The 26,056-nt window shown below is 44.2% G+C and overlaps 1 protein-coding gene across 1 annotated transcript in view; it reads left to right on the top strand.

Annotated features, from left to right (window-relative positions):
* C5 (complement C5) overlaps nt 1–25,225 on the top strand; it is a 35,834-nt gene extending 10,609 nt beyond the window's left edge. The window contains exons 15-40 of the mRNA XM_081339489.1: nt 15–77; nt 1,361–1,561; nt 2,392–2,476; nt 2,619–2,695; nt 3,957–4,096; nt 5,946–6,176; nt 7,172–7,232; nt 7,818–7,907; nt 8,389–8,601; nt 9,245–9,320; nt 9,611–9,770; nt 10,027–10,122; nt 10,702–10,873; nt 11,079–11,284; nt 11,691–11,843; nt 12,731–12,793; nt 14,588–14,666; nt 15,746–15,800; nt 17,813–17,915; nt 18,605–18,682; nt 20,025–20,130; nt 20,673–20,759; nt 21,386–21,475; nt 21,862–21,945; nt 23,081–23,219; nt 24,988–25,225. Of these exons, the coding sequence (XP_081195615.1) occupies nt 15–77; nt 1,361–1,561; nt 2,392–2,476; nt 2,619–2,695; nt 3,957–4,096; nt 5,946–6,176; nt 7,172–7,232; nt 7,818–7,907; nt 8,389–8,601; nt 9,245–9,320; nt 9,611–9,770; nt 10,027–10,122; nt 10,702–10,873; nt 11,079–11,284; nt 11,691–11,843; nt 12,731–12,793; nt 14,588–14,666; nt 15,746–15,800; nt 17,813–17,915; nt 18,605–18,682; nt 20,025–20,130; nt 20,673–20,759; nt 21,386–21,475; nt 21,862–21,945; nt 23,081–23,219; nt 24,988–25,120 (3,041 nt within the window). The 3' untranslated portion in view covers nt 25,121–25,225. The remainder of the gene's footprint in view (nt 1–14; nt 78–1,360; nt 1,562–2,391; nt 2,477–2,618; nt 2,696–3,956; nt 4,097–5,945; nt 6,177–7,171; nt 7,233–7,817; nt 7,908–8,388; nt 8,602–9,244; nt 9,321–9,610; nt 9,771–10,026; nt 10,123–10,701; nt 10,874–11,078; nt 11,285–11,690; nt 11,844–12,730; nt 12,794–14,587; nt 14,667–15,745; nt 15,801–17,812; nt 17,916–18,604; nt 18,683–20,024; nt 20,131–20,672; nt 20,760–21,385; nt 21,476–21,861; nt 21,946–23,080; nt 23,220–24,987) is intronic.
* The last annotated feature ends 831 nt before the right edge of the window (nt 25,226–26,056 follow it).

The following is a 26,056-nucleotide window of genomic DNA, read 5'->3' as shown; positions in this document are numbered from 1 at the left end:
ATTGGCTTCCACAGATGAAACTTGCACGGCCATCATCAGAACTGCCCGCTCCCTCAGACAGGAGATCGAAAACCTAGGTATGCTGTGAACCCAAATATGTGGGGTCCTTGATGCTCTCGGAGCTTGGGGGTTTTCTTGCAGATGTTTCATTACCAAACTGCACTGGCGATGTTATCTAGTTGGGCAATGAAACATCTGCAAGGAAATCACCAAGCACAGAGAGTACTAAAGACCCCAGAGTCTCGTCGTCCTCCTCCTCCTCCTCCTCCTCCTCCTCCTCCTCCTCCTCCTCCTCCTCCTCCTCCTCCTCGCAAACCCAACTCCCTTCTAGCACTGGTGATGTTACCTAGTTTGTGTAATGAATTGTTTGCAAAGAAACCATCAAGTTCAGAGGACACCAAGGTCCCCACATCCTCCTCCTCCTCCTCCTCCTCCTCCTCCTCCTCCTCCTCGCAAACCCAACTCCCTTCTAGCACTGATGATGTTACCTAGTTTGTGTAATGAATTGTTTGCAAAGAAACCATCAAGTTCAGAGGACACCAAGGTCCCCACATCCTCCTCCTCATCCTCCTCCTCCTCGCAAACCCAACTCCCTTCTAGCACTAGTGATGTTACCTAGTTTGTGTAATGAATGGTTTGCAAAGAAACCATCAAGTTCAGAGGACACCAAGGTCCCCACATCCTCCTCCTCCTCCTCCTTCTCCTCCTCCTCCTCCCCCCCTTCTTTCTAACACTGATGGTGTTACTTAGTTTGGTAATAAAACTTCTGCAAGACACCCACCAAGCCCGAAGAGTACCAAGGGCCCCACAGTTCAACCCTAAGTTCCAAACCGTTCTCTTCTATCAAAGCTAAATATTTTGCTCAGGGGGAAACCAATCCGCCACATGGCTGCCCTCCCTGTTTTGCACATGCTCTGTTTGGCAGTGGCCAGGTTTGTGTGTGAAAATGTCTCGCCCCCCCCTTCCCCCCCCAAACAATCCTTGATTCGGACGGTAAAAAGGCAGTTTTGATTTGCCCCCGGTAAGCCTTCTGCTGCCAAAGTAGCTAGTTTTGGCCTAGAATCTAGCCTTAGTACCGATCAAATGCCTAGGAAGATCATTTGCGCGTCACGCCTTTATCATTTCCGCAAGGCAGTAGGTCCATTGGATCCTTTCCACTACTTCCTCGTCTTAGCAGTGATCCAGAACTATTGGTTCTTTTCCTGGTCATTTCTTGGAAAGAGTTCTCCCCACTGTCTTATCCAGCTTATCCAGATTTCCCCCCCCCCACCGTCTTATCCTGCTCAATCAAAACATTCTGAAGGGCTGTAAGCAATGGTTTGTCTTCTTCCCCCCCCACCCCCTCTTTCCATCCTTTCAGTTGCCCAGTTTCAACATCCCAAAATTCAGGAATGTTGCCGGCGCGGAGCAGACCTTTACCCCTTCCCGCAGACGTGTCAACAGCGAATCAACCGTATTAAGCATACTCCGAGGTGCATCTATGCCTTCCGGCTTTGCTGCGAACGCGCTTGGAAGATGCGCCTGAACCACACCCACAAGCATCTACTGCTGGGGAGAAACGGTACGCGCGCCCCGAGCAAAGCTAGAAAAGCAAATAGCCCGGTTTCAAATGTTTTATGAGTTGATAATACAGGACCCGAGGAAGATACGAAAAGTAAATAGCGGGAAAAGATGGGGAAGGGGAAAAAAAGGGAGTAGTAAAGAGACGCGGTGGCTCAGTGGGTTAGGACGCTGAGCTTGTCGATCAGAAGGTCGGCAGTTTGTCGGGTCGAATCCCGAGTGCCGCGTAACAGAGTGGAGCGCCTGTTATGCGTCCCAGCTTCTGCCAACCTAGCAGTTCGAAAGCACGTAAAAATGCAAGTAGAAAAATAGGGACCACTCCGGTGGGAAGGTAACAGCGTTCCGTGCGCCTTTGGTGTTTAGTCATGCTGGCCACATGACCACGGAGACGTCCTCGGACAAGCGCCGGCTCTTCGGCTTTGAAACGGAGATGAGCACCGGCCCCTAGAGTCGGAAACGACTAGCACGCATGCGCGGGGGAACCTTTACCTTTACCTTTAGAGGACTGAGGTAAGGGAGGAGAAAAAGGCATTGACTCCGACTTGCAGTAGAACATCAACTACAAACCTCCACTTTTTACTTACACAAAATAATATAAACAAACCATTTCGATAACAACGGGTTAAAAAAAACACCCCAAAATCAAAATGTCATTTCCCCCCCCCACACACACACCTCAGGCACAAAGTCTAGAAGCGCTTGTAGCAAATCTACAAGGCGATAGCGATAGCGCTTGGAATTATCTACCGCTTTACACTGCTTTACTGCCCTCTCTAAGCACTTTCTTTCGTTTCTTCCTCTTCTTCTTTTTTCCCTTTTTCTTCTTCTCAGCCCTTAATGCTCTCTTGGATGTGGCTCCGGCAATCCGAAGTTACTTCCCAGAAAGTTGGCTTTGGGAAGTCCATCCAGTTCAAAGGTATGAGACCGTACGATGTTGACCCCTTTGGAGGTGATCCGACTAGATCTCTTGAGATATTTTTTTCCCCCAGCCCTACGATTCTATGGTTCTATCTGTGCTAAAACCAGTAAATCAGCTCTGGTTTTTATACCAAATGCAGGTCCAAGACTTTGCCAGTCACCTTGCCTGATTCTCTAACTACCTGGGAAATACAAGGTGTCAGCATTTCGGATAAAGGTATGCAAAATAAGGGATTTATACATTTTTTTTGAAAGAGAGCCAGGATCTCTTTAAATATTGCAAAGATCTCTTTGCAATAGCTCAGTGGTGGCGAACCTATGGCACGCGTGCCAGAGGGGGGGGCACTCGGAGCCCTCTCTGTGGGCACGCACACCTCACTCTTTGGCTAAGTTTTTGCAGGAAAAAGCCATTTTTCAAGCCCCTTCCTAGCCAAAACAAGCCTCTGGAGCGAGCCCGCTGTTTATATCAAGTCTGACACCAGAAACAGACTAACAGATGACCTGAGTGCTGCATGTGTTGCCCTCAAACTTACAAAGTATGAGCCAAGGTTAGACAAATGATCAGCATGCATACAACAGCAAAAACCACATTAATTGCTCAAAAGCATGCCAAAGGCAAACTTTTACCCTTCAGTACAAAGTTGTTTGCATCATTGAAAGCTTTGTTGTTGTGTTTTTTTTTTCTTTTAAGACAAAAGATGTTAATGTATGAGGTTTTTTTCCCCTCCTAAACTAAAACCTCAGTATTCAGGTTCAATTGCCGTGTTGGCGCTTTGCGATAAATAAGTGGGTTTGGGGTCGCAGTTCGGGCACTCGGTCTCTAAAAGTTTCGCTGTCGCTGCAATAGCTCTTCAGGACCCTAAGCAGGGTAAATTTTTACCACCCCAATTTTCCTTCCTACAATAAAAATCCGGGTCTTACATGCAGTCCTCAACTTACGGCCATAATGGAGCCTGCCCATCACACTGGTAATAGTCACAATAGTCGCAAAGTGGATCCCTGTGTCACTGATCGGATGATACGACCTTTTTTTGGTGGCAGCGGTAAAATGAACCCCGTGCGGCTGACCCAACCTTATGACCTTTTTTTGTTTGTGTGCTGGTCATATACCGAACACACCAATTGCTAAGCGAACCCCTTCTTCACCCTGGGATAATCTTATTGAACATCGGAACGTGGGATGACAGTTTTGGGCCATTTTTGCCACTGGAGGCTGCAAATTGCTGGCCAATTGGCAACCCCTCAAACTGTGGTTGTGTAACCACAGGAGGGGACCGGCGAAATCTTTGGAAACTTGTCTTATGTATCTTTTCGGGGAGGGGGGAAATCCATTCATCCTAATTTCAAACGGCTGGTTGTAAATGGAGAACTATCTGCCTTTAGGTTAAAATTTCCTTCCTGCTCGCCTTGGAAGTAGGCTGATGACCCCCCCAAAAAAGAAGATTATTTACGCGTCTCCTTTCATCTGGTACACCCAGGTATCTGTGTTGCTGACACCCTGGAAGTGGAAGTCATCAAGGACATCTTTGTTAATGTCCATATTCCATACTCTGTTGTCCGAGGAGAGCAAATAGCATTAAAAGCCACCATTTACAATTACGGACAGTTAAAAGCGAAGGTAAGCAAACGGTTAAATTTAAAAATAAAAATAAAAATAAAAATAAAAATTAACAGTCACCCCTTATTTGCGGGGGCAGACTTTTAACTTTCACCCTTGGCTCTGGTTAGAAAATGCTAAAACTATGCATGGAACTTTATTGACATACCGTTTGGGGCTGACTGGTTTCTCAGAGATGTGTGTGTGTGGTGGTGGGGAAGAGCCATCGGATGGAGACCTAAGTTGTTTTTGTAAAACTTAGGTGCACTTGGCGCTTTGCTGTTTACAAAGAGGCAAGCCGAGCTTAGATAGAGAGGCGCAAACAATGCGTTCTTTCATTTCAACAACATCCGTGGTTCTCAGAGCCATTCTAGCCAGCCACACTCATTAGGACTGGCTTTGGGTTTTTTGAACTCTCGATTAAAAACAAAACAGGGCAGCATCACACTAGCTGGATTTGCCTGGCGGCTAAAAAAGCTTTTCGTCTCCCAAAGAACGGCGTATTTTACTCCCCCTTTAGGGAATGCCTCATTGGTAAGCTCAGGGCGCTCACTTCTCCTTGGATATCACAAGGAGCATTTGCAAAGAAGAATACCTGGGCTGTGAAAAAGTTGCTTATTAATTTTCTCTGGGCCCGGTTAGAAAGTCTAAAATCTCATCTCAGGCTAATCTTTCGGTGTCGTTTGCAGCGTCCTGTTCTGTTTTGGATGAAAAGGCTGAAGGAGCCTTACTCCCTTTGACACTTTAAATCATCATTCATACGGAAAGAATATTTGTCTTTTTGCTGATCTTCCATGGTCTAACAAACTATCTAAGCACCACAGTAGAGTGTTCATTGTCTTTAACTTATGCCAGTGTTTCTCAGCCTCCGCAACTTGAAGCTATGTGGACTTCAACTCCCAGAAGTTTCCATTTGCATTTCCAGCAAAAGAAGCTATTATCAGCAATAGCTTCTTTCTTTCTTTCTTTCTTTCTTTCTTTCTTTCTTTCTTTCTTTCTTTCTTTCTTTCTTTCTTTCTTTCTTTCTTTCTTTCTTTCTCTCTTTCTCTCTCTCTCTCTCTCTTTCTTTCTTTCTTTCTCTCTCTCTTTCTTTCTTTCTTTCTTTCTTTCTTTCTTTCTTTCTTTCTTTCTTTCTTTCTTTCTTTTTTCTCCTTCTCCTTCTTCTCCTCCTCCTCCTCCTTCTCTTCTTCCTCCTCCTCCTCCTTCTTCCTCCTCCTTTCCTTCTCCTCCTCCCCCTCTTCCTCCCCCTCCTTCCCTTTCTCCTTCCCCCTCCCCCTCCCCCTTCTCTCAACTCCCAGAATTCCCCAGCCAGTGCACGTTGACTAGGGAATCCTGGGAGTCAAAATCCACAAGTCTCAAAGTTGCCCAGTTTGGAGAGCCAAGTTTTAAAGCAATGTAACTAAAAGAAGAGTGAGCACCCTGCGACATCATGGGCCCTGATTTAGCATCACCAACGAAGGGGAATGTTTGTAGCTCAGGGGTCCTTGGTGCTCTCTGAGCTTGGTGGTTTTCTTGCAGACGTTTCACGACCCAACTAAGTAACATCAGCAGTGCTAGAAGGGAGGGGAGTTTGCAAAGAGGAGGAGGAGGAGGAGGAGGAGGAGGAGGAGGAGGAGGAAGAGGAGATTGTAGGGTCCTTGGTGCTCTCTGAGCCTGATGGTTTTCTTGCAGACGTCTCATGACTCAACTAGGTGACATCATCAGTGCTAGAAGGGGATGGGGCTTGCAGGGGAGGAGGAGGAGGAGGACTGTTGGGGTCCTTGGAAAATGTCTGCAAGAAAACAAGCAAGCTCAGAACACCCTCATTGAGCGTTCTTTCCACTGGCGCCTGGCTGGAGACTTCTCCAATTCCTTGCGGTGACTCTTTCAGTATTGTCTGAAGCTCAGCGTGCAAAAAGGGATCTGCCTCTTCGGTGCTGCCAACAGCCAGAAGGACGGCACCCAGGTCAACACCTGCTCTCACCTGAAAGACATCCAGAGCTCTTCCATTGCGGTGGAGACGTTCAAAGTTCTTCCCCTGGAGTTGGGCCTCCTCAGCGTCAACCTCACGCTTCACAGCGACGCCGGAAGGGAAATCCTCGTGAAGACCTTAAGAGTTGTGGTCAGGCTGAGCTCTTGTTCTTTTGGGGGTGGGTGGGTGGGTGGGGGTGGGGTGGAGGGAGGGTGGAAGAGAGGATTTCCCCATGCACCTCCTCCAATTCTTTTACCGGCCAAGTCCGATTGGACACTCAAGGGATTGGTCCCCAGTGCATAAGCTCTCACTGTACATACAAATAACAAGGGAATGCCATTATAAGACACCAGTAGAAGAAGCTAGTAGGAAAGAGATGAAGGATAAGAGTAATAGACCCTGGACAGAGTGCAGAAAAGAGCAACAAGGATGATTGGGGGGCGGGGGGCAGGGGGGCCCCTGAAAGCTAACACATATGAAGAACCATTGCTGGAATTGGGTGTGTCTAGTCGAGTGAAAAGGGGTGACATGAAAGCAGTCTTCCAATATTGGAGGGGCTGCCACAAAGAAGAGCGGGTCAACGTATATATTTTTCCCCCCCAAAGCACAAGAAAGCAACGGATGGAAACCAAGCAAAGAGAAAAGCAACCTGGAACTAAGGAGACACTTCCTGACAATAAGAACCGTCAACCGGTGGAACGAGCTGCCTTCAAAAGTTGAGGGATGCTCCAATCCTGGAGGCTTTTAAGAAAAGATTGGACAACCGTTTGTCTGAAATGGTCTAGGGCAGGGGTAGGCAACCTCGGCTCTTTTATGACTCATGGACTTCAACTCCCAGAATTCCTGAGTCAGCTATGCTGACTCAGGAATTCTGGGAGTTGAAGTCCATGAGTCATAAAATAGCCGAGGTTGCCTACCCCTGGTCTAGGGTTAGGGTTAGGGTTAGGGTTAGGGTTAGGGATCCTGACCAGCTCAGCTTTGACTCAGCCTTCCCTCCTTCCGAGGTCGGTAAAATGAGGAGCCAGATTGTTGGGGGCACATACATTGCCTCTGTAAACCGCTTAGAGAGGGCTGTCAAGCACCGTGAAGCGGCATATAAGTCCAAGGGCTATTGCTATTGCTGTTGACCCGTTCTTTGGTTTTAGCCCGAAGGTATTCGAAGGGAGAGTTATGACGGTGGCACGCTGGATCCCCAAGGTGTTTATGGTATGTCAATTCAATTTATTATAGAAAAAAAGAGAGAGAGATTTCTCGTTATTTTCCTTCTTCCGTTAGTATCAGGGCCCTCAACTCAGGACGAAAGAGCAAGACTGAATCAAGAGTAGAGTAGAGTAGAATAGAATGTAGGGTAGAGTAGAGTAGAGTAGAGTAGAGTAGAGTAGAGTAGAGTAGAGTAGAGTAGAGTAGAGTAGAATAGAACAGAACAGAATAGAATAGAATAGAATAGAATAGAATAGAATAGAATAGTAGAATAAAATAGAATATAGAATATAGAGTATCGTAGAGTAGAGTATCGTAGAGTAGAGTAGAGTAGAGTAGAGTAGAGTAGAGTAGAGTAGAACAGAACACCACAGAGCAGAGCAGAATTGCTGCATTTTTATCCAGGCGCAAAAGAGTTTGGAGAACTTTGCGTTAAAGGTGGTCAACCATTTCAGCTGCCTTTTACACACACACCCAGGAGGGTGAAAAGAGGCTCTAGGACTGGAGGGCCCATTTATTTTGGTAACTTATTCATAGTTTGACGCGGCGCACGAGGGACTGACTGGCTTTGATGTGGCTTGTCCGTGGCAGGTACCGTGGTGAGACAGAAAGAATTTGCTTACAAGGTGCCGCGCTACATCGTGCCCAAGACACAGCTCGAAAAAACTCTCAGCATAAAAGGTAAAAGCGAACGAGAGAAGGAACGGGTGCTGGTTTTCATTGGCTTGTGGGACTGGGTTTCCCCCCCCTCCCCTTCTAAATTTTGAATTGCATTGCTGAATTATTTTTCAGCGGTGGGAAGGGGGAGGAAGGAAGGATTGGGAGGGGAGGAAGAAAGGGAGGAAGGAAGGGAGGGAGGAAGAAAAGGGAGGGAGGGAGGGAGAGGGAGGGAGGGAGGAAAAGAGAGCCCAATGCAGCTGGAGTCAAAGCCTTGAGCTACTCGTTCAGCCACACTGTTTTCCCACCAGGGTCCTTCACTGACTCAACATTTCCATCTGCAACTGGGGTGGATAGCCTTAGCCGCTGAAATGACCAACCAATCAATAATTCCAAATCCGCAAAAAAAAGTATCTCTTGCGTTTCCCCTTTCCTCGCCTTTTCCTCTCCTCTCCTCTCCTCTCCGTGTCCCCTCCCTCTCTGGCGTCCTCGCTTGATTTCCCAGGCGACCTGCTGGGGGACGTGATCCAGGCAGCCGTGAAGCCCGAGGCGCTGAAGTTACTCACTAACCTCCCTCAAGGCAGCGCAGAAGCCGAACTGATGAACATTGTCCCGGTCTTCTATGTGTACGATTACCTGGAAAGGACCAACTCCTGGGACGTCTTTGGCCCAGGCAGGACCAGCGCAGAAATTACCCTGTTAAGGAAGATGAAACGAGGTTAGGTGGCATCTTTGGAGCTGGGAACTGGACTGGCGTCTGTCAGAAATGGTGTAGGGTCTCCTGCTTTTGGGGTGGGGGTGAGGGGTTGGACTAGATGACCTGCAAGGTCCCTTACAATTCTGTTAGTCCATTCCATTCCATTCTGCATTCTATTCTATTCTATTCTATTCTATTCTATTCTATTCTATTCTATTCTATTCTATTCTATTCTATCCATTTCATATTCCATTTCTATTTCTATTTCTATTCTATTCTATTCTATCCATTTCATATTCTATTTCTATTTCTATTTCTATTTCATATTCTATTTCTATTTCTATTCTATTTCATATTCTATTTCTATTTCATATTCTATTTCTATTTCTATTCTATCTATTTCATATTCTATTCTATTCTATTCTATTCTATTCTATTCTATTCTATTCTATTCTATTCTATTCTATTCTATTCTATTCTATTCTATTCTATTCTATTCTATTCTATTCTATTCTATTCCATACACGCACGCACACATACACACACACACCCCTCTATAATGCCTCTATAAGCTATAAAGGGAAGTCACCAAGCTCTTTGCCTTTTAAGATATGAATGGAGAAGAAGTGTGTTTTTAAAAAAATATATATATTTTATTTCTCAGGAATCATCAGCGTCCTGTCTTTTCAAACACAAGATTACTCTTACACCATGTGGAAGGATGGCGAAGCCAGCACCTGGTGAGTAAAAGGTGTCTTGAGAGGTAGATACTTCCAGAATGGATCAGATTAGATCACATAAAACAGGGAAAACATCCGGGAAATAAATACAATCCTGTTAAATCTGCCTTTGTGTGTGTGTGTGTGTGTGTGTGTGTGTGTGTGTGTTTCCCCCCTCCCCCCCTCCCCCGGCATCCTACTGTTGGCTCACTTTCAACTTCCTTTCTTTCCTGTTCATTCTTGGATGCCTTGAAAGCTGTCTCCAAACCTGAGGGAGAAACTCAAATTTTTTTATCTTTCGTTACCGGCAGGACTACAGCATTTATCCTCAAGGTTTTGGGACAAGTTCGGCGATATATGCCTGATCAATTTGGCACGGCGTGTCAGTCTCTGACTTGGTTGATTGACATCTGTCAAATGGACGACGGATCTTTCAGGGAAGTCTCAGATTACAAGCCAGTAGCCCTTCAGGTATGGAAGTGGACGATGGGTCAGAATGAAAGCCAACTCGGATTTACCTATCGGTGCACCTGATCTTTAACTTCCGTGGCTTTGCAATGGGGGAAGAGTTGGGCGAAGCTTTCAAGGATGGGTTGGTTACTTCAGAAGGAGGTAGAGTTTCGCCATGACCATCGTGGATACAGATTAATTTCTATAACTTGATGTATGAAGGGACCTAAGAATCAAGAGGAGTGGCATTTTAACACTTCTTTGTTGCTTTCCAAAGGGTACGTTACGTGATCAGCAGAAAGAAAACCGCCTGTACCTAACAGCCTTCACCTTGATGGCCTTTTCAGAATATAAAAAATCCTGCCCCTTCCAGGTTGGTCTGTCTGCTTTCCATTGTTAATTCTCCGTCGGTTTTTGGTGGAACTTTAATACTCTGACAATGCCAGAGATTGATAGGATGTAAGTGTGGCCAGCTCTGCTTGGGCTTGACCCTTGCATTGATAAGCAGATGGTGACAGCTATTGAATTCCAATTAAAGATGGAAGCATAGGAGAAGGAATGGCGGCACCTGGAGGGGTGGAGTTAAAAGAGGAATCAGCCTAGAATCCCTACATAGCCACAAGCAAATTTAGTCCAATCTCTCTTAAATTCTGTTGCCCCTTCTCTAAACCCTTATTTGAGAAGATTCCCATGCATAGCCTTTTAGCAATAGAGTGACTTAGTTGAACGTTCACGTGTGGACCTGATCTTTCTCGTTTGACAGGGGAACATGATGCTATTTCTTTTACTGAGACCACTGTGTTATCCAGGAGAGGGGCTGTTTTTCAAGATAATTGGGGGGGGGCAGGACTCACACGTGCCATTGCCCGAAGTGAGAAAGGGGACAGGACATGACAAACCAACATGCCCCCCCCCAATCAAAATATAAACCCTTTTACCTGCTCCTTTACAGAAATTTGCAAATGCTGAAAACCAAGCGGTCAGCTATTTGTTGCAAAACATTGCAAATTCACAAAACACCTTTGTCTTGGCCATCGTGACTTATGCTCTAACTCAAGCCAAGGTCAACCACCCTGACCTTCATTCGGCCTACCTTCGCTTGAAGAAAGAAGCTCAGGTGAAAGGTAAGATCCAGTCCTCCTTATACCAAACCAGTTCAACCAGGTGATGATGTGGTTCATCCTTAGAAACACCAGCAGCCTTTCATCCTTCGGATCAGGCTGGCTTCTCCAACTACCATAAGTGGCTAGTTCCTTGGCTAGACTCAGAGGTGAGAAGGGTCTCCCTTCCCCTGTGTGATGGTCTATCTCTCTTGTTTCCCATTTACAGGGAGCCCCCCAATCTACCGTTTCTGGAAAGAGACCCCCGTCAAATTCGATGCAAGCATTCCCTCTAAGGGCAACGCCAAGATGGTTGAAACCACTGCCTACGCCTTGCTGTCCATTTTGCTGAAAGGAGATCACGATTACGCCAAACCGGTCATGAAATGGTTGACCGAAGAGCAGAGATTTGGGGGTGGATTTTACTCGACCCAGGTATTCAGCTCTCCTGCTCCCACTTTCTCCAGGTCATTTGTAGGAATCTTGAGCGTCCTAGAACCTTAGACAATCTCCCGCTTCCTCCAGGTCATTTGTAGGAATCTTGAGTGTCCTAGAACCTTAAACAATCTCCCACTTCCTCCAGGTCATTTGTATGAATCTTGAGCGTCCTAGAACTTTAGACAATGCTTGCAGCATTCTACTGTACTTACCTCCAAGCAGACACGCAACCATCAATGAATGTTTAGTGTTCTTTCTACAGCTTTTGCGGTCTAACCATCCATTTTCTCATCCCTGAAAAACTAGAAACAGATTTATTTATTTTTAGAATTAATACACAGTGTGGTTGCTTCCTTACTAACACTGTCTCTTTGTTTTTTTCTTTTTCTCACAAATTTGGCAGGATACAATCATCGCTTTGCAGTGCCTGACCGAATATTCCATCCTTATTAGACGGCTTGAGCTAGACATGAACATCAAAGCGTCTTATAAGTCGCATGGAGATTTTCACACCTACAGGCTCACAAGTAGCAATTACATCGGCAAGCCTGTGAATGTGAGTTAATGGACGGGGGGGGGGGGGCGGGAACAGGGTGGTGGTGGATGGGAGGCCAAAGAGAGGAAATATTTGAAGTGGCTTTCCATCTAGTTGGTCCATTGACCAAGAAGTGGGCTTCCAGCAAATCAAGGGCCAATAGAACCAGGTAGACCAGATTCTAACAAAGGTGAGATGAATGCCTGGATGGTGGCTGGTGGGAACAATCACAAAATCCAGAAGGAGGGAATTTCCCATTTAAAAATAAAATAAAATAATCAACAACGGTCCCATTATAACCCTTCCTGGTTTTAAAGAGGGACATCTATTCCCCAGCCATTTTCAAGGTGGTCTGCTTGAAGCTAAGTCGCTTTGGCCTTGGAAATGAAACTGGTCTCCAGCTAAATTATTTGCAAGTAAACGATTCTGCCTCCAAAACTGCTGTTGTACCTGACGGTTTCTTCTAGTGTGGGAAGCAAAGTTTTGGCAAAGTTGGGAATACTACATGCTTGGGAACTCTGAAGGTTGGTGGACCATCCCCCAAGTTGATAATCATTGGTAGAACCTGTGGCTTCCACTCAGACAATTGAAAGAACTGAATGAACCAAATCGGAGATGCACTAGGAAAACCCTTCCGTGTCGTGTCACACTCAACATGTCCATTCCTCCTTATCATCCATCTTCCTTCTTTTCCTTCTCCATCTTTTCATCCCCTTGCTTCACATCTTCGCTTTCCTTTGCTCCAGGGAAATTTCACAGGTCATGATAAACCGGGATTCTAACGAAACGAGATCTGTGCCTCGAGCAGCTGAAAATATACAGGCCAAGTTTATGACAGCTTAATGAGAACTTTCTAGAGCAGCAATGACGGATTAATGTCATTTTTCACCGTTTCTTTTCCAATTCAGGCTTCCTTAAATGACGATATAGAAGTACGCACAGGAAGCAACACTGGAACAGCCGCTGTGACTGTAAGTGAACAAAGCGTCTTCATTTGCAACTAGTCCTCCACTTACAACCGTTCTGTTTAGTGACCGTTCAAATTTTTTTCATTCATTTAGCATATGGCTGACCGTTCACAGTTACAACGGCACTGAAAAAAATAACTTAGGGCTGCGTTTCACACTTATGACCTTGGCAGCCTCCCCGTGGTCACATGATCCAAATTCAGACGCTTGGCAACTGACTCGTATTTATGACAGTTGCCATTTCCTGAAGTCACGTGATTCCCTTCGGTGACCTTCTGACAGGCAAAGTCAATGGGGGGGAAGGCAGATTCGCTTAACAAGCGTGTTAAGTGCAGTGATTCACTTAACAATGTGACAAGAAAGGTCGTAAAATGAGGCAAAACTCACTTCTCAAGTGTCTCACTTAGCAACAGAAAGCGTGGGCTCAGCCGTGATTGTAAATTGAGGACTAGCTGCATTTCCATCGGGATGACCTAAAAGGCGGCTCTTGCGTGAAATGGTATCAGGAACCCCAAATGTCTAAATTAATAGAAAATAAGAATGTTATACTCGCTCTATTATTAATTAGTTGATGTAAGATGGCGAGAAATAATATATTCAAATAGATAAGACGCGTATCTTTGAACATTAGATTTTGTGATGGATTGTGATAAAGGGAACTTCGGTTATTTAAAACTTGGAAACTATAAATGTTAAATTTACATATTAATGGGAAACTAAATATTGGGAAAAACTAATTAGGACATTGATTGTCCATAAAGGCTGAATGTTAAAATAACCAGGATATGTATAAGCTAAAAATTATTGGTAAATGTAAGAATGTTATTTTTATTTAATTGATATAATAATAATAATAATAATAATAATAATAATAATAATAATAATAATAATAATAAAAAAAGTTGGAAGGGACCTTGGAGGTCATCTAGTCCAACCCTTAATAATCTAGTCCAACCCTTAATAATAAGAATTGTATTAGTTTAAACATGAGACAGTAAATACTAAGGGGAAAAGAGAGGAAATAGTTAACGTGGTAGTTTGAGACTTGTACCAAAGATACTTGTATGTTATTGAATTATTGATTAACTCAGCCACCACGTTGCTTTTTAAATATTTAAATGTAAAACTAGAAAATCAATAAAACGTTGTTTTTTTAAAAAGGAACCCCAAATGTCTAAATATACACACTAAATTGTAACCCGTCGTAAATCCAGCTTGGCAGATGGACATGAGACCATTGTTTTAAATTTTATTTCCATTTATATCCTGCCCTTCTCCGAAGACTCAGGGCGGCTTACAAGCTTAGCAATAGCCTTCATTCTATGTATATGCCTGCTTATTAGGGCTTTCGCCCCCCCCAAGCAGCATTATTACAAAGTCAGCTTATTGCCCCCCAACAATCTGGGTCCTCATTTTACCTACCTCGGAAGGATGGAAGGCTGAGTCAACCTTGAGCCTGGTGGGACTCGAACCTGCACTAATTGCAGGCAGCTGGTGTTACTGAACAATAAAATGAGCAATTGACAAATGGATGGGAGACTACGAAACAATTTGGCTACGAAACAATGACCTATGGGTTGTTGTTTTTTTTAGTTTTGAATCCAGAGTTCTTCCCACGAAGTTGGCTAGAAACGTACAAAGCTTGATTGAACACGACTGCCATCCAAGATGGATTATCTTCACCAATTTTAAATCTTTTGCCTTACCTATTCTACAGATATTATAAGGGTAGCTAGAAGCTGGTTGGTGGGTTCAAAGGCTCCAAATTAATTTGGTCTTTATTTTCAATATTTACAGCTGAGGAGCGTCTATTACGTAAGCAGCGTCTCTGAGGACACTTGTGACTTTCAGTTGAAGATTGATGTCACGCCAGATGGTGAGGGACTATTTTTTTTAAATAATAATAATAATAATAATATTAAACTGGAGAAAAGAGTACTCAAAGGACATTGAAGTAGCCCTTTCTGCATCTTTGAAGGGATGACAGTGTTATTTTCCCCTCTGTTCCAAGAGAAAGGGTTTCAACTAAGCATCAACACTATGTTAAGATGGACAGTGATTCATATTTAAATGCATTCATATAAATATGTTGCTGTGTGTTGCCTACAGCGTATTTAGATGCGCGCTTTGTATGCGTGCACTCTTGAGAGCAGGCAACAGAATTTGATTTTTAATGCGTGCCAGTGTGCCCGCAGTAAAAAAAAAAGAAAAAAAATGACAATAAAGGTTATCTTATCTCTAATCTTATCTTATTATTTGTTACTAAGGCAAAATCCCAAGGCTGCTTTTTTCCAAAAGGCAACTGGAGTTTCTTAGTTCTTTTTTTTTTCCTTTGAAAATGTTTGGCTTCTCATCCAAGAAGCTTCTTCAGTTCTAGAAGCGAAGCAGAACGGAAGAAGCTTCTTGGATGAAAAGCGAAATATTTTCAAGGGAAAACAACCCCCCCCCACACACACACACAAAAGTCCAGTTGTCTTTTAGAGGATTGGGACTCTCCATAGATAAGTGCAAGTTGAATGCGCAGCTACCCTTACGTTATTCTTACGGATTTCTTTCATCTGAGCTACATCTAAATAAAAATAACTTTAATGCTTAGCACTTAACGGCAGTCTAGCTTGCATTTTTCTATTCGTACAGCTCTTTAGGGCACATATGGAGAACAATCCCATTTCATGGAGCCCCTACAGACAAAACTGGTACCTCAAATATTTTCCAACGTAGCTTTGATGACCCCCTGTAAGCTAAAATCTCAGTAATGCTTGGCTGGCAAGTACTTCTGCAAACAATTCCTTCCTTGGAAGCCCCCCCCCCGCCCCCAATTTTTCAAATCTGAGTGGTGGCAAAAATGCACCTCTTTCCTCCGGTTAGATGGAAAGGTTGGTTTTGCTCTGCCGGATACTATAATCCTGAAATTCTTCTTTTGAAAAAAAAACACCTTCTTTTTTGTTTGTACAGACGAGAAGTACTATCTGTCCTTCAACAAGATCCGGCTGTTGGTCGCCTGTGCGAAGTAAGTCTGAACAATTCAAGACTTCGTTGAGTGTCAGAACGAAAAAAAATAGGAAGAAGATGTCTTTACTTTGAATAGATTCTCTCATTCATTCATTCGTTCGTTCGTTCGTTCGTTCGTTCATTCAACTCTGGGCTTTGGAGTTACACAGGGGTGAATCTAGTTAGGTTTTGAAGGAGAGGGGATCATGAGAAGCTCTCTGGAGCTGTATTTATTTATTTATTTATTTATTTAATTGTATTTATATACCGCCCTATTCCCTGAGGACTCAGGGCGGTTTACAGGGAATTAAAAATCCAAAATACAAAAATTAAGAACCAAATTAAAAAAAAAATTAAATTAACCCTGTAGTCAGTTAAAAAAGAACCCCAAATTAAAAATTCCTCCTCAGTCTGGGCCCGAGAGCTCGAAGAGCCAGGTCTTCAGGCCCCGGCGGAATGATCGGAGGTCGGGGGCAGTCCTCAGCTCCACCGGCAGCTGGTTCCAGAGGGCAGGCGCTCCCACAGAGAAGGCCCTATCCCTGGGTGTCACCCGCCGGCAATCTCTCACCGGCGGAACCCTGAGCAGACCCTCCCTGTGGGAGCGCACTGGGCGAAGGGCGTTTGATGCCGGCAGCAGGTGTTCCCTCAAATAACCCGGACCCAGGCCATGTAGGGCTTTATAGGTGATAACCAGCACCTTGAATTTCACCCGGAGGGCAACCGGAAGCCAATGCAGCTCGCGGAGTAGAGGTGTTACATGGGAGTATCGGGAAACCCCCATTACAACTCGCGCGGCCGCATTCTGCACCAGTTGAAGCCTCCGAGTGGTCTTCAAGGGCAGCCCCATGTAGAGAGCGTTACAGTAGTCCAAACGGGAGGTCACAAGCGCATGAGTGACTGTGCGTAGGGCGTCTCGGTCCAAATAGGGACGCAACTGGCGCACCAGGCGAACCTGTGCAAAAGCCCCCCTGGTCACGGCTCCTATATGATCTTCAAAATTGAGCCGTGAATCCAGGAGGACGCCTAAGTTGCGAGCCCTATCAACGGGGGGCAACACCTCACCCCCCATCGTTAGAGGTGGAATAACATGGTTAACCCGAGACGCCAATATGCAGAGCCACTCAGTCTTGGCGGGATTGAGACGAAGCCTGTTTCTCCCCATCCAGACCTGAACCGCCTCCAGGCACCGGGACATCACGGAGAGGGCATCACTGGGTTGGTTTGGGGTGGAAAGAAAAAGTTGGGTATCATCAGCGTACTGGTGATACCCCACCCCAAAACCACGAATGATCTCACCCAGCGGCTTCATGTAGATGTTGAACAGGAGAGGCGAGAGAACCGACCCCTGAGGAACTCCACAAACGAGAGACCTCGGGGCGGATCTCTGCCCTCCTGTCAACACCGACTGCGAGCGGCCCTGGAGGTAGGAGGAGAACCACCGTAAAACGGTGCCTCCCACTCCCAACCCCCTGTAGGCTAGACTGGAAAGTAGGAAAAAAAACCAACCAGAATAACAGAGCCACAGAGTTGGAAAGGGACCCTGAAGGTCTTCTAGTCTGACCCCCCGCCCCGCTCAAGCGGGAAACCCTATATACCATTTCAGACAAATGGCTGTCCAATCCCTTCTTAAAAAAACCTCCAGTGTGTTGGGGCACTCAGCCTTCCTTGAAAAAGAGACGGACCGATGGTTTCTAACACGGTCGCCAAGAAAACAACACAAACGTGTTCGTGAAGACGCCGGGGACTTTAGATCAACTTGAAAGAGACTTGCTTGTTCCTAATTACTCACCTCCTGCCTTTTTACACATTCTTGACCCTTCCTCTTCGATTGCCACGTCCGTCCCCCTCTGCTTGTCCCGCAACTGCGATCAAAGGTTGGTTTCATCTGATGCAAACTTGGAAAAAGTGTCAGGTGTTCACAGCGCTATATAGGTGATGCCTGCTGGTCCATATCAACCAAAGTGCAAGAAAGGGGTTGTCTCCCATGGAGTCAGTTGCTATTGTTTACGTTTTGCTTTTCGTCCCGTGTAGGTACAAACCTCGAAAGAGGACAGGAGAATTCTCCTCACCCCATGCAGTGATAGATATCGCTCTTCCCAACGGCCTGGAAGCAAACACAGAGGACTTGTCTCTTGTAAGTAATGCTGACATCCCCAATTTTGTTTTTGTTTTTTAAAAGCAACACGGTTGTGAAACGAATCTGGTTGCCCCATCAGAAGTTTGCTCAAAAAAAAATAAAAAATAAAAAATGGGCATGTGATCCTGGGACATTGGATTGACGATGGGTTTTTTAAATGTTTTAATTTTTAACTGTGTAGTTAATTTATTTGGGGGCTGTTATTTAATTCTTTTTTAATTTTTGTATTGTTTTTTATTGTTGTTAGCCGCCCTGAGTCCTTCGGGAGATAGGGCGGCATATAACTCCCAAAAATAAATAAATAAATGAATAAATTGCAACCATCATAAATATGAACCGGTTCTCAAGCATTCAGATTTAAATCACCACGCTGCAACGGTCATAAGTGGGGGGGAAAACGGTCAAAGGTCACCTGTTTCGGTCCCACTGTAACTTCAAACAGTCACTAAATGAGTCGAGGACCGCCTGTATATTTTTGAACAGAGACATGTGTTTCTAAAGACCTTGGGTCTCTCGAGCTGCATGTTTTAGTGGAAAAACGTCCCTGTACAAATTCAGAGAATACGTTCAGATCGACTTCACACCTACAGCTAAGGCGATTCGAAATACCGTTGCACTACAAAATGATGGAGCTGCTCTTCCAGAATATCTCACCTGGCAACCATTCCTCTTTTCTCATTTCTCAGCTTACAAATAGTATTGACCAGCTGATTTCAAATTATGAGATTACACCCGAGGGACATATCGTCATGCAGGTGGACACGGTAAGTTTCTGCGGCTTTGTCACGGGGTTTTATTTCTCACAAGGCTTGTCAAGTAATCAATGATTTTTTTTTAATCCTCCTGTTCCTCAGAGCTGCATAATTCAAGCTCAGTTAAATAGTCCAATAGACATGGCCTGCCCCCCCCCCTGTCTCACACTTACTTTCTCTCTTTCTCTCTTTCTCTCTCCTCTTTCTCTTTCTCTCTTTCTTTCACTTTCTCTCTCTTTTTCTCTCTTTCTCTCCCTCTCTCTCTTTCTCTCTCCTCTCTCTCTCTTTCTTTCTCTCCCTCCTCTCTCTCTTTTTCTCTCTCTCTTTCTTTCTCTCCCTCTCTCTTTCTCTCTCCTCTCTCCCTTTCTCTCTCTCAGTCTTTCTCTCTCTTTCTTTCTTTCTTTCTCTGCCAAGTTGAGCAGTGTGGCACACAGGAAGTGGGTTTCTGCAAACTGCACAGGCTAACAGAGGAAGCTGCTTGTTCAAGGTGCAAATAACTGAATCCTGCCAGTCCTCTGGAAGGACAGCAGCAGAGATAACAGAATAACAGAGCTGCAAGGGACCTTGGAGGTCTTCTAGTCCAACCCCTGCTCAGGCAGGAGACATAACTTCACCATGTTAAAAACCTCCAGTGTTAGGGCATCTACAACTTCTGGAGTTAAGCCATTCCACTGGTTAATTGTTCTCACTGTCAGGAAATTTCTCCTTATTTCCTAACTTAGATCTCTCCTTGATTATTTTCCATTCATTGCTTCTTGTTCTGCCTTCTGGCACTTTGGAAAATGGATCGACCCCCCCCCTCTTCTTTGTGGCAGCCCCTCAAATGTTGGAAGACGGCTATTATGTGCCCCTTGGTCCTTCTTTTCTTTAAACTAAACATGGCCAATTCCTGCAACCGTTCTTCATAAGTTTAAGCCACGAGTCCCCTAATCAATTTGCAGTATATTTCAGGATTCTGGGGCCTTGCTTCCCAATCAGTGAAAATCATGTTATATTAGCATTCCTCCTTAAATTCAAATGCCCACTTTCGGACAAAGAGAGCTACTGAACTGGTGGTGTAAATAGTCTGGGTTGTTGTCTTTGACTCAGTCGTCTCTGGAAAACCCCAAGTGGGATAGGAGTCTCATGGCTTTTTTCCTGCCCCCTCCCGCAGCCAACGGTGGGTTTGCCCACCCCTTCCGTGTAACTGATCTAATTCTGGAAATCAGCTGAAGTCACACTGGCTCACCACAGTAGCTGATAGAGCAACAGACCAAAGATTCCGGACGTTTCAGTGCAAAGAGGCCGGGTGGTGAAAGGTCACGTGTGATTTTTATGTATCCTGAGTCCATCTGAACTTACGTTATTCCGACAGATTCCAGGAAATGAGTTCCTGTGTGTTGGTTTCCGAACAATTGAAATTTACCGGGTTGGAATGCCAAGTCCAGGAACCTTCTCGGTGTATGACTATCATGACCCTGGTAAGGAGTTCATTTTGGTCCCATCCCATAAGAGAATCTGGCCTTTTGGGGCTAAGTGTGTTGGTTCAGATCAAACCAGCCTGTTAATGAATTTAGGCTGGTGATTTTAGTATTGATTATTCTATAGAATTGAATGCTGGCTCTTGTTCGGCATTCCGCTTTCTCAGAAATCTACCTTATTTCAAGAGAATTTGGCCCTTTCCTTCCCTTCCCTTCCCTTCCCTTCACCCCTTCCTTCCTTCCTTCCTTCCTTCCTTCCTTCCTTCCTTCCTTCTTTCCTTCCCTTTCCTTCCCTTCCCTTCCCTTCTCATCCCTTCACCCCTTCCTTCCTTCCTTCCTTCCTTCCTTCCTTCCTTCCTTCCTTCCTTCCTTCCTTCCTTCCTTCTTTCCTTCCTTCCTTCTTTTCCTTTCCTTCCCTTCCCTTCTCATCCCTTCACCCCTTCCTTCCTCCCTCCCTCCCCTCCCCTCCCCTTCCCTTCCCTTTCCTAACTTAAAAACTCTCTCTCAGTTTCAGGAAAATGATTTTTGTTTTGTTTCTACAGATAAACGGTGCACAATCTTTTATAACGCTTACGGAGAAGAATCTCTCGTGAAGTTATGTGAAGGCAGCGAATGCAAATGTATGGAAGGTAAGCAGCCAAAAATAACTTGAATTAAATGACCTGGGGGGAAATGATTAAAAATTGCTTCCATTTTATTATTATTATTATTATTATTATTATTATTATTATTATTATTATTATTATTATTATTATTATTATTATTATTATTATTATTATTATTATTATTATTATTGTTATTACTATTATTATTATTATTATTATTATTACTACTACTACTACTACTACTACTACTACTACTACTACAAAAGAACTTTCTTTAGGTCACTATGGTTGATATGAGCAAGCCGCGAGTCAGAGGATCATAGAACATGATTCACTGGGAAATAATTTGTTTTGTTCCCACCTACTTCCTAGTCTCAGTAGATATTTTGGGAGAGGGGTGGGAAAAGAACGGCAGGTAAATTTAAAGCATCATCCAAAAAACATTTCCAAACTGTGCATCAAAGTAAAGAAAATTGCTTATACTCAAATTTAAAGAGAGAGAGAGAGAGAGAGAGAGAGAAACATGGGTTTAAGTGGGAAGGAGAGGCAAGTGTTCCAACCAGATGCATCCTTGTCCAAGCATCGCACAGAATCTCTTTGGCTTCCACTTTCCTGCTTAAAAAAGATGCTTCTGTTTCCTCAAAATATAGCCGAATGTGGACATATGCAGCCCCGGCTGGACACGTCCATAACTTTGGATGCCCGAAAAGAGGCCGCTTGCCAGGAGAACATTGCGTACGGTAAGAGTACCAAGTTTACAGGAAAACAGTTCCATGAACATGGGCTCAGAGACGGGATGCGCAAACGGTGCCTGGCGATACGCAGATTTTCTCGCTGGCTACAAGGCACGAGGGTGGGCACAGAGGCTCCGTTTTTTTAAAGCGCATTTTCCAAACTTTGGTGCAGGTCCTATTTCTAGGCAACAAACTGTGGGAAGGAAGGTTTGGTCCCTTGTGGGATTTTTTAAGAGGTGGGGGGGCTGTCACTTTCGCTATCACTTCAGATGCAGAGGCACAGGGCAGATCCCGAAGGCTGCCCGACGGTGGAATATCATTCTGTTGAAATTTCTGGATTTAAAAAAAATATATCTTTATTATCTGTTCTTTCCGCTTTCTACCCCCTTCAGTTTACAAAGTGGTTATCAAATCATCCAAGGAAGAAGGAAGCTTTGTTAAATACGACGCAGTCCTGCTGGAGCCGTATAAACTAGGTGAGAACGCCGGGCCAGTCGGATTCGAAAGGGCTCCGTTTATTTATTAAATTTTTAGGGTGTCCCATCGGTCCTGATGAGATGACTCTGGGTGGCTTCAACGTTTCTTTATTTAAAATGATTGCTGCTGTTTAAGCAGTAGTATTTTTTTTAATTATTTTTTTTTGTTGCTTCCTGCTACTGCGGCTTGCCCATTTGATGATGCTCTGCGATTTCGCGTCCTCAAATCAATGTGCCCACTGCAACGCCATGATCCTTCAATGTCTCCACTTCCCTGTATTGTTAGAGTTCGATTCGCCCATGAAGATACGGCTCTAAAAATGTGCCTAATGGTGTCAGGAATGCACAGAAAGGCATGTTAGCAATGGAAAAAAAAACCACATAAAAGATGGATACTTATGGGGAAATGACAGCCGAGGTTTCAGTATTAATCACAACTGCATTCAGCACACATACACTTTGCAATGATTAGAATGTTAGATTTCTGAAATGGGCCTTTTCCTGATTTAAAAAAAAAATCTTAAAATGCACCTGAGGGCAGGACAAGAAGCAACAGATGGAAACTAATCAAGGAGAGAAGCAACCTAGAACTAAGGAGAAACTTCCTGACAGTTAGAACAACTAACCAGTGGAACAACCTGCCTCCAGAAGCGGTGAATGCTCCAACACTGGAAGTTTTTAAGAAGAGACTGGACAACCATTGGTCTGAAATGGTGTAGGGTTTCCTGCCTGAGCAGGGGGTTGGACTAGAAGACCTCCAAGGTCCCTTACAGCTTCTATTCTATTCTATTCTATTCTATTCTATTCTATTCTATTCTATTCTATTCTATTCATCTATTCTATTCTATTCTATTCTATTCTATTCTATTCTATTCTATTCTATTCTATTCTATTCTATTCTATTCTATTCTATTCATCTATTCTATTCTATTCTATTCTATTCTATTCTATTCTATTCTATTCTATTCTATTCTATTCTATTCTATTCTATTCTATTCTATTCTGCCACAATTGAGAATCTCCATAGACATTTGGACACCTCATTATTCTCCAGAACAGTAAAAATTAGATTCAAACACAGTGGGAGAATGTTCGATTTGCAGGTTCCCTTCAATTTGTTTCAACTCTTCCGCAGGGGTGACTTTCGCCGAGAAGAACGCAGAAATCGTCTTCATTAAAAAGAGCTCCTGTACGGACATCCAGCTCAATCCAAAGGAGAATTACTTGATCATGGGAAAAGAGGCTTTGAAGACAGGGCAGGGCGCCAATGCCAGGTAAGCAAACCATCCTTCTGTTGGAGGGGCAATCCTTCACCCAAAACCTTTTTGAGAAAGAGGGCAGTTGAGCCAGCTAAAAAGGCTTTTGGGTTCTTTGACAAACACTCTCCATATAAGACAATTAGAGCAGCTTCTGGTTGCTAATGGAAGGATCCTGGGTAGAAGCAGAGGAAAAAGCCCATCAATGGGCTCCTTGATGCTCTCTCAGCTTGTTTGTTTTCTTGCAGACGTTTCATTACCCAACTAGGTAACATCATCAGTGCTAGAAGGAACTGTATAGCACTGATGATGTTACCTAGTTGGGTAATGAAATATCTGCAAGAAGACAACCAAGCTCAGAGAGTGTCAAGGATCCCACGGTCCTCCTCTTCCTCCTCTCCAAACACCCTACTCCCTTCTAGCACTGATGATGTTACCTAGTTGGGTAATGAAACGTCTGCAAGAAGACAGCCAAGCTCAGAGAGTGCCAAGGGTATCACAGTCCTCCTCCTCCTCCTCCTCCTCAAAACCCCCCTCCCTTCTAGCACTGATGATGTCACCTAGTAAGGCAATGAAACGTCTGCAAGAAAACCACCAAGCTCAGAGAGCATCAAGGACCCCACAGTCCTCCTCCTCCTCCTCTTCCTCTTCCTCCTCCTCCTCCTCCTCCTCTCACACCCCACTCCCTTCTAAAACTGAATTGGGGGACCCCTGAGGAAGAACCGATAAAATTTGGGATGGCCTCACGCTAGGCTGAAGTCTTTTTCATCTTCCCCTCTCGAGGTCAATGGTACAGCCAAGTCCAAAACCTGAACTGGGTACATATATCACAAACCCAAAAAAAAGCAGTGGTGTCAGGAGGGGGAACCCGAAAAGATATTCAGGGTTGGTAAGAACTAATAATAGGAAGGAGACAGATGTGTGGTTTTATGCAAGAACAATTTTTGGTTTGAAAGTGCTAAGAAGTTGTACAGGGCAAATTTCGATGCTTGTAGCTTAAAGTTGTTTGCTATGAGATGAGTGGAGAAAGAAAGAAGGGAAGGAAGGAAGGAAGGAAGGAAGGAAGGAAGGAAGGAAGGAAGGAAGGAAGGAAAAGAAAGAAAGAAAGAAAAAGAGAAAGAAAAGGAATGAAGAAAGAAGAAAGGAAGGAAGGAAGGAAGGAAGGAAGGAAAGAAAGAAAAAAGAAAGAAGGAAGGAAGGAAAGAAAGAAAGAAAGAAAGGGAAAGAAAGAAAGAAAGAAAAAGAAAGAAAAAGAAAGAAAGAAAGAAAGAAAGAAAGAAAGAAAGAAAGAAAGAAAAAGAAAGAAAGAGAGAAAGAAAGAAAGAAAGAAAGAAAGAGAAAGAAAGAAAGAAAGAAAGAAAGAAAGAAAGAAAGAAAGAGAAACTGGTTTAATCTCTGCCCTTAGATGGTTTCGCTGGATGTTGCTCTGCCTCTTACACTGCAGGATGGCAAGATGTGCGAGCCTCTAGGACACTGTTCTTTAACCTTGGCAGCTTGAAGATGGGTAGGACTTCAGCTCCCAGAATCCCCCAGCCAGCTGGGGGATTCTGGGAGTTGAAGTCCAACCCATTTTCAAGTTGCCAAAGTTGAGAAACACCACTCTGGGACATTGAAAAGCGGGTTTAACTACAGTGTTGTTAGCTGACACTTTTTACAGCAGCTCCGCTGTGCTTCTAACCCGGAGTGATTGCGCAGTTAAAAAACACCCATCAGCCACCTGGGTTTCCTCCATCCCTGCGAACATCTGCTGGTTTTCCTTTAAAAATATCGTTTTAATTCTCCATAGATACCAGTATCCTTTGGATGATTCAACGTGGATCGAGTGGTGGCCGTCCTCAAGCACCACCTGTGATTCTTGCCGGGCCTTTACAGAATCACTGGATGAATTTGTTGACGATCTCTTCCTCAGCGGTTGTTAAAAACTCTTCAAGACCTGCAGCAGGTCTCGGGGTTCTTGTAACTGGCATTTTTGACAATTTCTTATGGACTTGCATATTCCTAAACAAGCAGGGATATGATCGTGCTTTAGATCAGAGGTCTTGTGGACTTCAGCTCCCAGAATTCCTCATCCATCATGGGTGACTTTGGGCCAATCACTGGGAAACTGAGAGTTCTAGGGTATGAAAGCCGGCTGGGTGACTTTGGGCCAATCACCGGGAGACTGAGAGTTCTAGGCTCACCTTAGACGTGAAAGCCCATTGGGTGACTTTGGGCCAATCACCGGGAGACTGAGAGTTCTAGTCTCACCTTAGGTGTGAAAGCTGACTGGGTGACTTTGATCCAATCACCAGGAGATGGTGAGTTCTAGTCTCATCTTAGGCATGAAAGCCCATTGGGTGACTTTGAACTAGTTTTTTTTCCTCTCACTCCAAGTCACCTTACCAGCTAATTTGCTAGCTTCCTCCAATCTTAAATATCACCATCAAATGGCTTCTCACTTCTTGTGTGGCTAGTTTAAGCCTCCCAAAAGCCAATTCCAAAGTTTCTAGTCCTCATGACTCCTTGAAATTGTAGCCTATGCTTACCGGAATTTCCAAACCGAGCAGGGAAAACTCAGGAAGAGTCCCAACAACCAATAATAATAATAATAATAATAATAATAATAATAATAATAATAATAAAAATGTTTGGCACTTCCCTTTTTTCCTGACGAAGAAAGAAATCATAGCCGTCGTCATAAATCTCTAAAAAAAATAGGATAGAGGTTCATAATATTATCACTCAGCATTCTTATCCGATATGCCTGTGTAAAATTTTATGTACAATAAATCACGCCAAGTTTGCATTTGTTGCGACCGCTTTTTACACTTAACGACCGTTGCAGCATGCCCAGGACCACAGGATTAAAATTCACA

This window comes from Vipera berus, assembly GCF_964194415.1.
Source record: "Vipera berus genome assembly, chromosome: 15".
In the NCBI taxonomy this organism is placed as follows: Eukaryota; Metazoa; Chordata; class Lepidosauria; order Squamata; family Viperidae; genus Vipera; species Vipera berus.
This window is presented reverse-complemented; position numbering and strand designations above follow the sequence as displayed.